We start from the raw sequence: 16,842 nt of genomic DNA, 5'->3' as shown, positions 1-16,842 counted from the left end.
TTTCTGCTATGTCCCCAGAATACAGAACAGTACCCTGGCGCATAGTAAGTCCTTGATAAATATTTGGTAAACAAATGAATAGAGTAAATAAATATGATGAAGTTTTTGGAGGCGGTCCTGAAAACACCTAACCACATACTCAGGATTCCAAACCAACACTGAAACAGCTCTTTCCCTGGTTTAGAGCTGCAGGTATAGCCATTTTCATTGAGCGGTTTAGTTCTCTTTCGTGAGCCTTTGTTTTCTCACTGGTGAAAATGAGGATAATCCCACCTACTCCACAGGGTTAGTGTGAGAAATAGAAACATGTGGAAGTCCTTTTTAAATGGAACAGAATAGTGGCCATGGCTATTGTCAGACTGTTTGAGCAGTTTGATTTCAAGATTGGCTGCATATATTCTTGAAATTCTCGGCCAGGTGCGGTGGCTCAAGCCTGTAATCCCAGCACTTTGGGAGGCCGAGACGGGCGGATCACGAGGTCAGGAGATCGAGACCATCCTGGCTAACACGGTGAAACCCCGTCTTTACTAAAAAAAAAAAAAAAAGACAAAAAACGTGGCGGGCGCCTGTAGTGCCAGCTACTCGGGAGGCTGAGGCAGGAGAATGGCGTAAACCCGGGAGGCGGAGCTTGCAATGAGCTGAGATCTGGCCACTGCACTCCAGCCTGGGCGACAGAGCAAGACTCCGTCTCAAAAAAAAAAAAAGAAAAAAAGAAATTCTCAGAAACACCAAATTATTTCTGCCTTTACAGAAATTAGCTGGGAAGATGCATCTAGGAGCTCATTCCCTTATTCATTACATAGTAACGGAGCAGTTACTTAATGTTAGGCCAGGTACATGCGGGATAAACAAGACCAGCACAGTGCCAGCTGTCAGGTCAGTTCAGTGAAGGGGACACACACTGTGCCGAGAGCCAGAGGGTAAAAGGAAGAGGCTCTCTGAAGAAGCTAGAATGGATGGAGTGGATGGAGTCGTGTGCAGACACTGAGTTGCGCTAGACTCTCCAGGATACGTTTGAAGCATGTTTCTGTGCTACGCTGTACTGACAATAGTAGTTGTAGTATGTTCACAAGTACTGCACATTGTACTCTAGAAAATTTAAAGCAAAAGCCACACACATGTGGTTCACGCCTATAATCCCAGCACTTTGGGAGGCCGAGGCAGGTGGATTACCTGAGGTCAGGAGTTCGAGACCAGCCTGGCCAACATGGCAAAACCCCATCTCTACTAAAAATACAAAAATTAGCCAGGCCTGGTGGTGCACACCTGTAATTCCAGCTACTCAGGAGGCTAAGGCAGGAGAATTGCTTGAACCCTGGAGGCAGGGGTTACAGTGAGCCAAGATTGTACCACTGCACTCCAGCCTGGCCGACACAGGAAGACTGTGTCGCAGGAAAAAAAAAAAAACAAAAATTCTGATAACAAAAAGCTCCTATAAGCTTATAAGGAAAAGACAGTCAAATAGGAAAAAAGGTAAAGGAGAAAGAGATGCAGAGATGCTTCACAGGAAAAAAAATGACCATAAACAAGGAGATTAAAACAAGGTTAGGTAGTCATTTTCACTCATCACTTTGGCAAAAAAAAAAATTTTTTTAGACGGAGTCTTGCTCTGTTGCCAGGCTGGAGTTTAGTGGTGCAATCTTGGCTCACTGCAACCTCCACCTTCCGGGTTCAAGCGATTCTTCTGCCTCAGCCTCCCGAGTAGCTGGGACTACAGGCGCCCGCCATCACGCTCGGCTAATTTTTTGTGTGTTTTTGGTAGAGACAGGGTTTCACCATGTTTGCCAGGATGGTCTCTTTATCTATTGACCTCGTGATCCACCCACCTCAGCCTCCCAAAGTATTGGGATTACAGGTGTGAGCCACTGTGCCCGGCCCACTTTGGCAAAATTTAAGGAGTACAGTGTACCATTGGTGAGGATATGGAGAAACAGGAACTCATACCATGCTAGTAGGACCATGATTTACTCTATTCCTTTGGCAAAGTAATGTGGCAATGTTTATTAAAGGGCTGGGTGTGGTGGCTCACGCCTGTAAATCCAACACTTTGGGAGATCCAGCTGGGAAGATCCCTTGAGCCCAGCAGTTGGAGACCAGCTTGAGCAACATAGCGAGGCCCCATCTCTACAAAAATATTTAAAAATTAGCTGCTGGTGGTGGTACACTCTTATGGTCCCAGATACTCGGGATGCTGAGGTGGGAAGACTGCTGGAGCCTGGGAGGTTGACGCTGCATTGAGCTATGATCATGCCACTGCATTCCAGCCTGCACGGTAGAGTGAGACCCTGTCTCGAAAAAAAAAAAGGAAAAGAAATTTTCTAAGGTCCGGTAGTTTCTCATAGGCTATTAATGATTGATAATACTCATAACAAGTTGTTTTATTAAGTATAAAGTTAATTTTATAATATAGATGCTTAATTTCCTTTGTGAGTTCAAGTCTTGGGTTTCCAGGGGTGATTAAGGCCTCAGCAGCTCATCACATCTGTTAACCTGTAGCCAAGTACCCTCAGCAGTTAAGCTTATTATAAGAAAGTGTGTTCTGTTTGTTTAACCTGTGCTATTTTCTCTTTCAGACGGGGAACTGGTGCTTTTAAATCCAGAGTGGGACTGCCTGCGCCTGCTCCTGTTATCAATAGCAAATATGGACTCAGAGAAACAGATAAACGTTTAAATAGGCTTAAAAAGTTAGGTGACAGCAGCAAAAATTCAGACAGTCAATCTGTCAGCTCTAACACTGATGCAGATACCACTCAGGAAAAAAACAATGCAAGTAAGTAAGGGAGATTTGATAAGCATATCTTTTAAAAGTATTTTCACACAATTTGCTTTATAAAGTGTGCTTCAGTAGTTTTAAACTTTTAAATACTGAGAGAGACTGGGACTTGTGAGCTTTGGCAGCACTTCAAGGCTCTAGACATGATTTGAGTACAGAGGCACAGTCTGGTATCCCACCTCCAACTTCAGTACCGTCCTCTAGACTATTTTTCTTGAATACCTTGGTAACTGGATATGAGTTCTTCGTCATATGTTCCAAGGTCATCATATGTTTTAAACATTTTCAAGGTGTTAGAGACTGTGATGATGTCGCTAGGTCCTGCAAGAAGACAAAAGGACTGAGTAGAATTACTAGGCTCTGTACATTCCAGTACCTAGCCAGTTTGTTAGAAAAGATGATGGACTTGGGGAATTCATAGCTTCTGGCCTCAAGGCTTCCACCTTTTCATTGCTTGCTGACCTTTTTCAAAACAAACTGACTCAGTTCAACAGACCACCAGTACCAGACTCAGAATTGTGATAGAGGAGCATTTTGAACAGTGCCGTATTGTGACATGCTGTATTGGCTACTCCAGAAAGTAGGAGTAAAGATGGAAAGGAGAAAGAAGCAACCTCTGAGATTCCAGTGGTGTGTGGGGGCAAGATCTGATGGAAACTGAAAAAGAGAACGAAGACTAAACAAAGAGAAAGGAAAGAGAAGAAACCCTAAATGGGCAAAGGAAAGCACATCCTGTTTGTGGAGCTTTGAAATATTGGAACCATTCTAATTGCTCCTGTTTTTCTGGGTACCATCAGTTTTCTGTAGTTGCCACTAAAGCAGTAGACTCTTGAGTCTGACTTGTCTCTGAGAGAGACAGAAGTTAGAAAGTTTTGACTTGGTGATTCCGAAAGTATGCCTTTGTTGGCACTTAAATGTCCAGTGAGACTTCTTGGCACCTTAGAGCCCTCTGAGATACTGATTATTTTAGGTTCTTCTCCCTACTTTCAGATGTTCTCAGCCCAACACTGGGTGCTCTCTTCCACTACAGAGAATCCTGAAGAAAAGGGAAGGTGTTTCCTATGATGGTGAATGTCACTACCATGAATTCCTGAATCTACCTGCTGCTGGGAGTCAGAGTCCAAGCATAACCCGTGTAGCGTAAAAGCAGTGCTGTAGCCCTATTCCAGTCTTTTTCGTTAATGTCCAGAGTGAACAAGAGTTAGTCAATCATTAACTGTTGACTGTTGATTCTCATAATAAATGCAGCATAACGAACATTTGTTTTCTGAGTCTGGTTCCTTGGTGAAACTGGAGACTTGTGAAGCCCATTTTATCAATGCAGACATAAAAACACTTAAAAGCCAGGCATGGTGGCACACCTGTAGTCCCAGCTACATGGGAGGCTGAGGTGGGAGGATCACTTGAGCCCAGGAGTTTGAGACCAGCTTGGGCAACATAGTAAGACCTGTGTCCTTTTTTTTTTTTTTTTTTTTTTTTTTGAGACGGAGTCTCTGTCCCCAGGCTGGAGTGCAGTGGCATACTCTAGGCCCACTGCAGCCTCAGCCCCCACCTCCCAGGTTCTAGCGATTCTCCTGCCTCAGCCTCCCGAGCAGCTGGGATTACAGGCATGTGCCACTGCATCCAGCTAATTTTTGTATTTTTAGTAGAGACAGGGTTTCACCATGTTGTCCAGGATGGTCTCGATCTCCTGACCTTAGGTGATCCGCCTTGCCTCGGCCTCCCAAAGTGCTGGAATTACAGGTGTGAGCCACTGCACCTGGCCAGAGACCTGTGATTTTTTAAACAAAAACACTTAGGTTCGTGCTGCCGTCTGTGTGTGGAGACAGCCACAGAGTTGCCCATGTTGAATGGCTGTGTGATGTAGGTGTTTTATGCTTAAGTAGTAACTTTATTACTAGTGTATAAGCTACTGAACTCAATATACTACTTAGTTTAAAAGATAAGAATACAGATAATTTTTGGAAGATGTTGGGTATACTAATTAACCATTTATTAATATTTATTAAGCCAATTAATATTTGGGAATATATATTAATAAACTAAATACTTATTGAAATCCTGCTAGTTCTTGAAGACATACAAAGATGTTTGAGACGGGCCCTTTCCTCAGGGAGCTTATGCCTTAGCTCCAGGAGAAGAAAGGTGCACAAGTTAGCAGAACAGACTGGAGGCACAGGCTTTCAAGTTTGGAGGGATGGAATAATTGCTTTAAGCTGGAGTCTCAGCCTTACAGAAGAAAGGTGCACATTTTGCAGTGACTGCTGGTATTGGGGTGCTTGCCTTCTTCCAATTCCCTTTCCACAGCATGATTGGAGCAATCCAGGGGTCAGTGTGACTAACTCTGAGGTCATGGGCAGAGTGGATAGGCATGGCTCAGTGCTCTCTTTGAAGGAGCTGGAGGCTTTAGTTGTCTCTGAGACCATTGTATGTTATGTTCACATAAGGGTTTCTTGAGTTCTTACATGTGTTCTCTTAGGCTGTATTTATTTTGGTGTTTGTCTCAGCCATCCACTCCCCCTGTCTGAAAGAAAGGCTCTGGAAGACACAGCCTGCCAGAAAGCCAGCACTGCCAGGCCCTCCTCCCAGGGTGGTGGATGCACATGCTGTGCGTGTTTGTGGAGTGCTTTTTCTGTGTGGCTGCTGGTCTTTATCCTGTGGTTCGTTTAGAATTTAGCAGCTGATAGAGGAACTGCTTTCTTTGAACACATGTATAAAGAAATGTTTTGAGTAGTTGGAAGAAAATTTTCTTCCATACAGGTGCTTTTTTGGAAAGTACCTTGAGAGCTACAGTGTGACTCTGCTTTAGCATACAGAAGTAGAGACAACAAGGAATCCGTTTTCACAAATCCAGTCCCCACGTCTGAATTATAATGCCAGGACTGGAGGAGTCTGGTTTTTCAGGCCTCATGCCTCGCTGACTGGTGTGCCCCCTCTGAAGTTAGTGCTGTGATAGGGAATGTGAGACCAGAGAGAAGCTCGCGAGCAGTCTGTGGAGATGCAGACACGGGTCTCTGCATGTGCCACAAGTCAGGACAAGCCCCGGAAGAATCAGCCAGAGGGAGAAGTTGATCTTAGCTATGGAGCACCCGTCCTAGATGCAGAGGCTGGGGCGCTGCTTCTCACTCTTGCCCTGTCACTGATGTCATCAGTTGATCTGAACACTGTTTTCTGCTGAGCCTTTGGGCTGCTTCCGAGTTCTAACCCCCTGTTCCAGGTAGCCATTGGCAGTCTATGCTGGTCACGTCAGATGAAAGCTGCTTGTGCCGAGTAAACCCCTTGAGACCGAGGTCTTTAAAGTCCTGTCAGAGGCTTTCTGGATCCTCAAGTTCTGGAGATGCTCGACTGTGGCCCTTGTATTATCTTAGTTCACGCTGATGGTGCGCATTTCCAGTGCAGCCTGAGTACTCAGGAAGGCTTTGTTGTCGTTCACAACTCTTTTGTCTGGCTGGAAGTCTTGTGCCACCCTGCCTTATGATTTTGAGGATACCCTGAAGTGACCGTAACAGCCATGCAGTTGGGCCTTTACCCATAAGTTGAGGCCAACACCATAATTCTTCTGTAGTATGCCTTACAGGCAGCATAAGAGTCATTTTAATGCTCAGGAAGCCTAACAAGTCCCATCTCTTCTGTTCACCAGATGGATGACCTTAGGCACAGTAGTCCACATGAGCTTGGTTTTCACGTAGCTTTAATCGCATTTCCTTCCAAAGGCATTTATTAGGATGAGTGTGGCCATTTTGCACAGTACCTAGCATGTAGTAATTGCTGAAAAGAATGTGTACCTCCACCTAAAATTACTGTCCAGGTCCATGCATTTGAGATTTGTCCCAGCCACTAGGGGAAGAGTCATATGAGGCATGTAAGTGCCAGAGCAAGCTCAAACACAGGCGCTTACCCCACTTAGGTCCTAGTCCTTGGTTTCTTGATGGACTTTTAAAAATCATTGACTTTTAATTTGTCATTGTGACCACTGTCTTCCTCCTTTAGCCTTCACTGTCTGAAATTCTCAACCCCTGCCAGGACAGTGCAGCTTCTTTGGACATTGAAGGACTCTTGTCACTCTACTGGACCCTCATCTTTGTCACATTTCTCATATTCTTTGCCGTTTTTTTCCTTTTGATTTGATGAGCATACCATTTGACAGGGCTTTTGATGAGAAAATGCTTTTCGAAAAAATTTAGAATACATTGGTAACATGTAAGTGAAATCTCTGTGTTAATACAATACATAGCATCAATACATATCCATTTTGTGCTCAAAAATGGAGCGTTTATGTTAGTTTAGACACAAACCCATAAAAGTGCTTTGGTTTTCTGTTGTCAACAATGAATGTCTTGGAAGGAGGGATGGGATGGGGAGGGCTGAATTCAGAATCACCGTAAAATGGGAGTCATCCAAAGCGTAAAAATAAGTACCAAGGAAGGAGCTTCTTGGGTGCTGAGAAGACATAGAAAAGGCATTGCAGAGAAAGTCCCCAGAGGCTCCCTGAGAGAGTTGTTGCCTAAGCTGAGTCTTACAGGGGGATGAGAAGTTGGCCAAGTGAAGCATATTCAAAGCAGAGGGCCTTTCAGACAGCTCTGTAGACAGAGGGGAGTTTGAGTCAAGGCTTTTCTTCATGACGAGTACAGGCAAAGAAGAAAGATGTGAGCACAGGTTAAAATTTTAGACTTCATTCTTAGGACATTAGGTTGCTGAAAGGTTTAAAACCCAGAAGCTGCATGATACACTAGGAAGGTCATCCTGGCTATGTGGTGGTAAACGGATTGTTGGGAAAACAATAGGAAAAACAAAACTGCCATAGTTCAATGCAGGAGGCTGTGGTGTTCCAGACAGGGAAGAGTAGACAGGTTGCAGTGACACTGCAGGGGTGGACTCCGCGGCACATGGTGATTGGCTTGGTGAGGCAGTCAAGGAGAGCAGGAGTCAAGGAGGGCCTTCAGCTTTCTGCTTCGGCAGCTGGGCGTGTGGTGGTGGTATTGGCCAAGATGGAGACCTCAAAAGGGGACGTCGTCAGGAGACTTGATGGTGAGTTCCATTTAGGGGCTTAGAGACAGTCGGTATTTGGTGACCTGGGTCTGCAGTTTAGGAGACAGTCTGGCTAGAGTTTGGGAACTGTCAGCCTGTAAGTGGTAATAGCCATGGGAGAATGGGTGCTTATCACCTGGGGTCTAGGATTGCACAGACCTGAAGAGTAACAGTCTAGGGGGCCGATGAAGGAGGGGTGCCAGGGATGGAGAAGGAAAACCAGGAGAGTGCGCTCTGACAGCCAAGAGAAGAAAGGTTTTCTCAAGAAAAAGTGGTTGTCAGTGTCACATTCAGAGAAATGAAGAAAGGGAAGGGCTGAAGAGTGTGTGCTGCATTTGACGACAAGGAGTTGTCGGATCACCAAAGGCTGTCTCATTGGAGGAGCAGGCTGGACCCAGACGGTGGGGATTGCTGTGGAGAATGCTTGCAGGTGCATCATGAGAGTGGAATGGAAAGAGGAGAAATAAAAGGTTGGAAACCACTAAGATTGATCATAAATTGGTCCTTGCAGAGGCATAGAATGAGCAAAGGATCATCGTAGCCACATCTGAGAAAGCCAAGTGAAGGGAAGCAAGCAGTGCGGTCCTTTCTTCACTAGTGTGTCTTTATGTTGGCAGCACGTCCACTCAGTCCACCTTGTAGGCAAGCCTCGTAAGCATAAAGAAACCCTTTAGCCAAAGAGTTCCCTATTTTTTCTTATTTTCTAAATTTCTTATTTTAAAAAAAAGTATTTGCTACCACGTAGTTCTGTATAGTTCCAGTGGATAATAAATCACTTGTTCTCAAATTGAATCATATTCAAACTTCACCACTCCTACTGTTCTAAAAATAGGGCACCACCTTGGTAGCAGCCCACATGTGTAAGTATGTTCTTGGTTCAAACCGTGAATCTCCTTGCTGTGCGTTCTGGTTTATGTACCCCGAAGCCACTTACGAGTCAGTCTGTATGTGCAGGACCTTCTTTATTTTTGTTCTTGTTTTTCTGAGATGAAGTTTCACTCTTACCTCCCAGGCTGGAGTACAATGGCTAGATTTTGGCTGACTGCAACCTCCACCTCCCAGGTTCAAGTGGTTCTCCTGCCTCAGCCTTCCCAGTAGCTGGGATTACAGGCACATGCCACCATGCCTGACTTATTTTTATATTTTTAGTAGAGACCAGGTTGGTCTCGAACTCCTGACCTCAGGTACAGAGCCTTCTATTCTTGGTGGTTTGATAATTTTTGGAATGCTTGTGATGCATTCTTGCTCCTCTCAATAAAAACTGAACTTAGGGTAACTTACTTGCTTAGCTGGGCAGAATGGCAGTTTCCCTGGCAAACTGAGGCATGTAGAAAGCGACAGAGACTTTCTCTGCAGGATCCTGGTCCTCACTTGGGTGGGCAGTGTGCTGAGCTTACCCGTATTTTATTGTTTTTATTCTCCCTGTTCTGGTGAGAGGTGGTGATGATTCGTTTTGTTATCTTGGCTTCTCTAGCAAATCTGTAAATGGAGTGTTTTGATTAGGAAGAAGTTTTTCAACTGGACATGCAGGAACTAGGTAATTGAGACACTGACTTGTATAAACTTCTATAAATAATAGTCCAGCATGTCAATACAGAGGAAAAATGAACATAGCAGAAAGTCAGTGGCAAGGTCAGAGACACTACAGGAGCAGCTTAAGCTTGAGTCACATATGAAGCCTTTTGAGAAGCCATTCAACTTTATTCCTTATATTGACAGCACATCTACTCAATCCACCTTGTAGGCAAGACTTGTAAGCATAAAGAAATTCTGTAGCGAAAGAATTATCTAAATATCCTTATGTTTTAAAAAATATTTTCTACCTAGTAGTTCGGTATAATTCCAGTGGATAAGAATACACTCATTCTCAAATTGAAACATGTTCATCACTACTCAGGTTGTGATTACCATTAGGGTCAGTTGTAACCCTTTTCTGTCCTGGCCATGGAGGAAAGAAGTTGGATCTCCCTTTGTCCTGAGAGAGTACAATTCTGGCAGCATGCATCTTCCTTCACTGTGATTGTTGGCACTGGGCAGTCACCGAAGGGATGGGGCCAAGTAAGCTTTGCAGCTCTTCTAAGTTGACAGCCCACTGGTTGCCTCTTCTGGTCCTCACGGAGTTGAAGGGGACAATTTAGAATAGTGCATTTCTTTTTTGATAGTGACTGGACTTTTCAGAGTGATAATATGTGGTTCTTAAGATCTAAGATCTGTTTTTCTTGTTTGAAACCATTACGATAGTATTTGTTCCTTAGAGCCCATGAGTATTATATTTCTATTCTATGTTAATGGCCAAGTGCTGTACTTCCTTTGGGTTAATGAGTAATGGATTTTAGAAACATTTTAAATGACTAAGGAGAATCTGTGAAAGGAAAAAACAATGTTAACTTTCTTTCAAATCTTTTATGTGGGAAACTCCTAAATCAGGAGAAGAAAGCCTTTGTTTGGGCCAGTGTCATGACAGATTAAGAAGCTTAGAGTGGAATCTAGGTCCCTGCTGTGCTAAAAGCTCCTTAACCATACAACTGCTTACCTCGAAAATGAATAAATGCCCCATAAATTAGAAAAGAACTTCAAAGAGAAGCAGTGCAGGGAATGCAGGTGCGCCGGCACAATCTGCAGCAGGAGCCGTGTTGGCGTTTGTGTAATCTAAACGCGGTATAGCTAATAGCCTGGGTTTGGGCATTCTTTTCTTGAACTCTGGTGTTACCAAGGCTGTTTTTCACCTTTTTCTCTTTAACCTTACAGCTTCTAACCGAAAATCTTCAGTTGGTGTAAAAAAGAATAGCAAGAGCAGAACGTTAACGAGGCAATCTATGTCAAGAATTCCAGCTTCTTCCAACTCTACCTCATCTAAGCTAACTCATATAAATAATTCCAGGGTACCAAAGAAACTGAAGAAGCCTGCAAAGCCTTTACTTTCAAAGATAAAATTGAGAAATCATTGCAAGCGGCTGGAGCAAAAGAATGCTTCAAGAAAACTCGAAATGGGAAACTTAGTACTGAAAGAGCCTAAAGTAGTTCTATATAAAAATTTGCCCATTAAAAAAGATAAGGAGCCAGAGGGACCAGCCCAAGCCGCAGTTGCCAGCGGGTGCTTGACTAGACATGCGGCGAGAGAACACAGACAGAATCCTGTGAGAGGTGCTCATTCGCAGGGGGAGAGCTCGCCCTGCACCTACATAACCCGGCGGTCAGTGAGGACAAGAACAAATCTGAAGGAGGCCTCTGACATCAAGCTTGAACCAAATACGTTGGATGGCTATAAAAGCAGTGTGACGGAACCTTGCCCTGACAGTGGGGAACAGCCACAGCCAGCTCCCGTGGTGCAGGAGGAAGAACTGGCTCATGAGACTGCGCAAAAGGGGGAGGCTAAGTGTCATAAGAGTGACACAGGCATGTCCAAAAAGAAGTCACGACAAGGAAAACTTGTGAAACATTTTGCGAAAATAGAGGAATCTACTCCAGTGCGTGATTCTCCTGGAAAAGACGATGCGGTACCAGATTTGATGGGGCCCCATTCTGACCAGGGCGAGCACAGTGGCACTGTGGGCATGCCTGTGAACTACACAGACTGTGCTCCTTCACCCGTCGGTTGTTCAGTTGTGACATCAGATAGCTTCAAAACAAAAGACAGCTTTAGAACTGCAAAAAGTAAAAAGAAGAGGCGAATCACAAGGTATGACGCACAGTTAATCCTAGAAAATAACTCTGGGATTCCCAAATTGACTCTTCGTAGGCGTCATGATAGCAGCAGCAAGACAAATGACCAAGAGAATGATGGAATGAATTCTTCAAAAATAAGCATCAAGTTAAGCAAAGACCATGACAACGATAACAATCTCTATGTAGCAAAGCTTAATAATGGATTTAACTCAGGATCAGGCAGTAGTTCTACAAAATTAAAAATCCAACTAAAACGAGATGAGGAAAATAGGGGGTCTTATACAGAAGGGCTTCATGAAAATGGGGTGTGCTGCAGTGATCCTCTTTCTCTCTTGGAGTCTCGAATGGAGGTGGATGACTATAGTCAATATGAGGAAGAAAGTACAGATGATTCCTCCTCTTCTGAGGGCGACGAAGAGGAGGATGACTATGATGATGACTTTGAAGACGATTTTATTCCTCTTCCTCCAGCTAAGCGATTGAGGTTAATAGTTGGAAAAGACTCTATAGATATTGACATTTCTTCAAGGAGAAGAGAAGATCAGTCTTTAAGGCTTAATGCCTAAGCTCTTGGTCTTCATTTGACCTGGGATAACTACTTTAAAGAAATAAAAAAATTCCAGTCAATTATTCCTCAACTGAAAGTTTAGTGGCAGCACTTCTATTGTCCCTTCACTTATCAGCATACTATTGTAGAAAGTGTACAGCGTACTGACTCAATTCTTAAGTCTGATTTGTGCAAATTTTTATCGTACTTTTTAAATAGCCTTCTTACGTGCAATTCTGAGTTAGAGGTAAAGCCCTGTTGTAAAATAAAGGCTCAAGCAAAATTGTACAGTGATAGCAACTTTCCACACAGGACGTTGAAAACAGTAATGTGGCTACACAGTTTTTTTTAACTGTAAGAGCATCAGCTGGCTCTTTAATATATGACTAAACAATAATTTAAAACAAATCATAGTAGCAGCATATTAAGGGTTTCTAGTATGCTAATATCACCAGCAATGATCTTTGGCTTTTTGATTTATTTGCTAGATGTTTCCCCCTTGGAGTTTTGTCAGTTTCACACTGTTTGCTGGCCCAGGTGTACTGTTTGTGGCCTTTGTTAATATCACAAACCATTGGTTGGGAGTCAGATTGGTTTCTTAAAAAAAAAAAAAAATACAATGACCTATGTGAGAGCTCACTTTTCAGTACATTATACGTACGAGGGTAGCAGTGTGTGGGATGAGTTTCGATACGGCGTATTTATTGCTTGTCATGTAAATTAAAAACCTTGTATTTAACTCTTTTCAATCCTTTTAGATAAAATTGTTCTTTGCAAGAATGATTGGTGCTTATTTTTTCAAAAATTTGCTGTGAACAACGTGATGACAACAAGCAACATTTATCTAATGAACTACAGCTATCTTAATTTGGTTCTTCAAGTTTTCTGTTGCACTTGTAAAATGCTACAAGGAATATTAAAAAAAAATCTATTCACTTTAACTTATAATAGTTTATGAAATAAAAACATGAGTCACAGCTTTTGTTCTGTGGTAACCTATAAAAAAAGTTTGTCTTTGAGATTCAATGTAAAGAACTGAAAACAATGTATATGTTGTAAATATTTGTGTGTTGTGAGAAATTTTTGTCATAAGAAATTAAAAGAACTTACCAGGAAGGTTTTTAAGTTTAGAAATATTCATGCCAATAAAATAGGAAATTATAAATATATAGTTTTAAGCACTGCATCAGTGGGAGTTCTTGGCTTATGTTAGTTTATTAAGAAAATATCAGATTTTTTTGACTATATTATCAGTTAAACAACAAGGAGTCAGATTTAATTTGTTTTTTTGAAGCACTTTGAGAAATTAATTTTAATTAACTTAATGAGCAAATTTTTATTACTACTTTATATTCCATACCAGGTTCTTTTCATTTCTCTGGATTATTTTGCAAATCATTGGACAGAGAATTTGGGAATATAAATCTGTAACAGGTGTTTGACACCAGTAGGTCTCTCTTATTTCTGGGAAATGTGTACATGTACTTTCTGATATACAGTGTTCCTAAGTAAAAATCAATTTAGGGGATTTGTGTAGTGTCTATAGGAAAGTAGCCCATGTCTTAAAATATTAAAAGGAATCTGAAGGTAATGAAAAGTCCAGTGGAGAAAATCTCAATGCTTACTGTTACTACTAATTGATTCCTACTAGTTTCCAGGTTTGGGGGGATATTATTTAAATGAAGCTCCTTAAGACTATTGATTGCCCATAGGTTCCAAATAGAAATTAATAAGACTTATGAACATTTTTAGAAAGTAGATTGTTTTCTCCTGGTTCTCTAAGGAACTACTTCTGTAGTCTTACATAGTCTCATCCTTGTTTGTTGTGGTGCAGTCAAACTCCTCAGGCATTTGGAAAGCATGTGGTAGACCTCCTTCCACACTCCCCCACACCCCCCTTCGCTGCGTCTGGAGGTCTTCACCAATGAAGTAGGGCAGCCCACACAGCCTCTCAGGAGCACCTGTCCGAGGCACCCGGAGCACTTTTCAGAGCACATCCAGCCCTCATGGGGTCCCTGCATAGCAATGTGAACCCCTGCCACTGAGGACGATGAAGGTAGACCCTGTGTCTGGAGGTGCTGGAGGGCAGAGGGTCGCCTCTTCTATTCCCATCTTAGTTTGGGTTGTTTTTAAAAGAGGTTCAGAGACTAAACCTTAAACCTTATTTGAATACCAACAATAGCTATTTTGGGAATTTCAATCTTAAAAAGTGACAAAATGCATTTCCCATTTTTCTTCATTTTTAAGCTTAATTTTAGTAACTTATTTATGATGTTTTAATTTTATCATGGCCTCCTCTTTGGAGGCTGACCTTCCCATAGGTCTCAAAGCAGTGACATTTGGTAGTGGATCACTGCCTCTCAGGAGTCGGTATGCACAAGCACTCAGCAGCCACTGTTGATGCCTTCTAGGGAAACCTAATTTCCGTTGGTAAAGGTAGGGGCCTCAGAACTGTTCTGGATCTGCTGTAGAACTTCACCATGTGGAATGGTGACATCCACACACCGTTGACCAGTTTGGAAGAGGTTGCGTTCAATAAAACTCTTAGCTTGAGCTTATGCAATGATTGGTTAAGATTTTGGCATTGTAAGAATTAGGAGATGATCATAGAAATATATGTAAAGTATTCAATTTTCAATCATTTTCAAATTACTGTTATAAATTGTTTTTGCTGAGTTGTAATACTTTTGAGATACAATGTATTCCTTGTACTGAAAGAATGAAAAAGGACTTTTTCAGCATTTGAGGTAAGTTCTTTAACGTTTCATTAAAAACATTTTTTACAAATATTTTGTACATGCACTTGCAGTATTGAGGTTAATCATTTTAATAAATTCGGAAATTAAAACAATTTGGCCAGTGTGCACTGTATCTGGAAAAAAAAAATATCAAAGTGGTGACTTTCTCCACAAAATTTTCATGTAAAACAGAACTTGTAAAATCAGTTTCTAAAGCTTTTCAATACCTGTGAGTGTTGAGTTCTCTGGGCCCTGGTCTCCTCTTGTGTCTGGTGCCACTCATTTTTAAGAGAAGAGAGGGTAAACATTCATTCTTCTTTTAGTAGGGACACTAAACTACATACCCTCCTAGTCCTTGAACCCAAGCAATGTTTGCCCTCAATATGGAGCAAAAGAACATTGAAGGCTTTTGCAACCCAAATGCATTAATAGTTCCTGATTACTTGGAGGTTCTCCCCACCCCCCCTCACCGTATTGGTCAAGTTAGCATACCCAGAACTGGCCTGGATCCTTTTTTCTCCCATTTACTATTGAAAGGAAATATGACTGTACAAGAGGGAGGAAACCTGAATTTGCCCAACTCCGCAACCTCTGAGTATCCCTGAGCAAGCTGCTTAATCTGCATGTCTCTTTCCCAGCACCTAGCACCATTCTGTGTCAGAGGTCAGTGTGGACGCCTGGTCCCGTCATCAGTTAAGTTTCTGGTTGAGCTGCATTCACTCTTGAGGATAATCTGGGTGAGTGGTGCACACACTGGACTAGTCAAGTATTGATTATTGATTTTTCCTAATTGATTGAAGTATCCACCCAAACTTGGGTTCCCATTATGGAAAAAGGCTAAGCGTGGCATGTCTGTTAAGTACTTAGGAGTCTTATTCAGCATCTTGGGTTTTCTCTCTACTCTTCCAATAGCCAATGGCAGCTAACTTGCCTGGAACCCTTGTGTGACTCGTTTCACAAATGTCAGCTTTCTGTCACTGACCTGCAGCACCATCGCATACCCTACTGCAGAACCCGGTCGCACCCAGAGCAGAATTCAAGCAAGTCGCCAGCTCCAGGGCATCCCTGTGACTACGGCATGTGTGACCCTCGCTTGCAAAGGCAGGTGAGGTCTCCAGCCTTCTACTCCCTCCCCGATGTCCTAGAGCACATGGACATTACTTGTGTTTGCTAATGAGAGAGCCCAGGGGAAAAGTGAATTTATTCATTTAGAGATGGAGTCTCACTCTCTCGCCCAGGCTGGAGTGCAGTGGCACAATCTTGACTCACTGCAACCTCCACCTCCCAGGTTCAAGCGGTTCTCCTGCCTCAGCCTCCCAAGTAGCTGGGACTACAGGCGTGTGCCACCACGCTGGGTTAATTTTTGTATTTTTGGTAGAGATGGGGTTTCACCATGTTGGCCAGGCTGGTCTCGAACTCCTGACCTCAAGTGATCTGCCCATCTCAGTCTCCCAAAGTGCTGGGATTACAGGCATGAGCCACCACACCTGGCTGAAAAGTGAATTTGGATTCTTCAGAAAGGGTACCAGGATTGCTAGGGGCAGGGTATGTGAATGGCCAAGACTGGGAAAGGGGGTCACTCACTAACACTGCCTCCACCATCTGCCACTCATTTTCTCCCAGGCGGTTAAGCTTAACACATATTCATGGAAACTGTTGTAAAGCTGCTAATCTGGAGGACAGAAGACAGACGCATGCCGTAGAGATTGCTTTGGTAACGTTCTGAAAAAGCCAAATCTGTTGCCAGATCCTGTATCCTCCTTGCCAGGTTTGTGGGGTTTTCAGCTGACTCGCAGTAAACTGACTTATGTCTTTTGGGGGCAACCCACCTTGTTGAGTCTGCTCTGGCTGAAGGGAAGCAGAGCGCTGCTGGGCCTGCTCGGGCACACCAGACTGCTGGAACCAGTGTGAGGCCCTGAGCAGCTGGGGCCCCATGTGGCAGGAATGAAGGTGCACCTCAGGGTGGTTTGAGCACCTAGTGCGTACGTGGGGTTTGGGCCAGGGAACAAGATTTGAGTCTTCAATGTGGGGTAAAATAAAGCCATGGGAGTGGGCATCTTGGTCTCTTTGTGCTACTGTCACAATATCAC

At 43.1% G+C, this 16,842-nt stretch overlaps 1 protein-coding gene across 5 annotated transcripts in view; it reads left to right on the top strand.

Moving 5' to 3' along the window:
* Window positions 1-14,865, top strand: part of LOC116268663 (histone-lysine N-methyltransferase KMT5B) — a 58,305-nt gene extending 43,440 nt beyond the window's left edge. For 4 of the 5 annotated variants that reach the window (XM_031653773.1, XM_031653772.1, XM_031653775.1 and 1 more), the window contains 2 exons: window positions 2,574-2,770; window positions 10,550-14,865. In XM_031653773.1, the coding sequence (XP_031509633.1) occupies window positions 2,574-2,770; window positions 10,550-12,033 (1,681 nt within the window). In that variant the 3' untranslated portion in view covers window positions 12,034-14,865. Of the gene's footprint in view, window positions 1-2,573; window positions 2,771-3,803; window positions 4,031-10,549 lie in introns of those variants that run through there. The other variant, XM_031653776.1, reaches the window with a different exon arrangement.
* Window positions 14,866-16,842: the final 1,977 nt, after the last annotated feature.

The sequence above is a fragment of the Papio anubis genome, chromosome 12, assembly GCF_008728515.1.
Source record: "Papio anubis isolate 15944 chromosome 12, Panubis1.0, whole genome shotgun sequence".
NCBI lineage: Eukaryota > Metazoa > Chordata > Mammalia > Primates > Cercopithecidae > Papio > Papio anubis.
Note: the sequence above shows the minus strand (reverse complement) of the source record. Positions and strands in the feature narration are given on the sequence as shown.